General features: G+C 50.6%; 1 protein-coding gene across 1 annotated transcript; it reads left to right on the plus strand.

The window, feature by feature from the left end:
- Positions 1–41: 41 nt before the first annotated feature.
- On the plus strand, positions 42–485 carry Pmar_PMAR014073 (merozoite surface antigen 2, putative; the record flags this gene model as incomplete). The annotated part of the gene is made up of 1 exon (XM_002779969.1): positions 42–485. A coding segment is annotated over one exon (444 nt), but the record flags the coding sequence as incomplete, so codon positions are not given.
- Between the last annotated feature and the right edge of the window lie 684 nt (positions 486–1,169).

Raw genomic sequence — 1,169 nt, forward strand, 5'->3', positions numbered from 1 at the left:
ATGAGGTCGCTGTCACTACTGCGGCTCCTGTGACTGGCGAGGTGACTATCACCACGGCCGCTGGGGAAGCTCCGGGAAGAGACAAGGATGATTCTGATGCTACCACCCCGGTCGCTACTGAGACTGCGACTGCCACTAGGATCGATGCTCCTGTTGAGCCTACTACTACTATCACGACCCCTCAACCGGCCAGCACAGCTGCTGTAACCGATGAGGTTGTTGCTACTACTGCAGCCCCTGTGACTGACGAGGTCACCATCACGACGGCAGCCGGGGAAGCTCCCAGTAGAGACAAGGATGATTCTGATGCCACCAACCCGGTTGCTACTGAGACTGCGGCTGTCACTACTACGATCGATGCTCCTGTTGAGCCTACTACTCCCACGTCCCCTCTACCGGTCAGCACAGCTGCTGTGACCGATGAGGTTGTTGCTACTACTGTGGACACGACCGATTCCGAGACTACTCTCAGGCCGATTGTGTAGCCGATTTAGGGTAATGAAGGTTTGTAATGCCCGGTGAGCGCATTTAATACAATCCGGGCCACTGCATGATGTCTTGATAATGAGTGTATAAGTGTTCATCTGTCCAAGTTGTGTTGGAAACGTTGCGTCGTAACATCATGAAAGCATCGACGCTATACCCCAATACGAAACCTATTGACAGTGCATCAGAGATATCTGAGTGGTTCCGAGATTGATGAGCGAGGGCGGGCAAGCCGCACCACAATGATCCTCTTACCAACTAGCATGAGCCCATATTGGTTCTCCAGTGTCTGAATTCCGGTTGCTGATATGCTGACAATTCTGTTGATAGTGAGTTCAAATGCAGAGGTTAAATATCCTAGAATCTCTGATGTATCCTTGACAGCTCAATGTGTTCTCATCAAGCTTCACATGTGTGACTTCGACCAAAATCAGGGTAGGTGCAATCGGAGGGCAAGCTTGTTACTCGCGTAGCTGGATTATAGGGATAAATCCAACTGTGGTGCTGTGTAGATGGCCAGCCGCCCAGCCAGTAAAGTTTATTCAGCTGAGCAATTATTCTGAGATTATGCCATGACAGAAAAATCGATTGGACAATGAGGAAGTTCCAGTCTGACCCGATGAGGAGTCATGAACTGTGCGCTACAGCCACGCAGAGTTAGAAGACGTTCACGAAGCCTGATC

The sequence above is a fragment of the Perkinsus marinus genome (assembly GCF_000006405.1).
Source record: "Perkinsus marinus ATCC 50983 genomic scaffold scf_1104296944772, whole genome shotgun sequence".
NCBI lineage: Eukaryota > Perkinsozoa > Perkinsida > Perkinsidae > Perkinsus > Perkinsus marinus.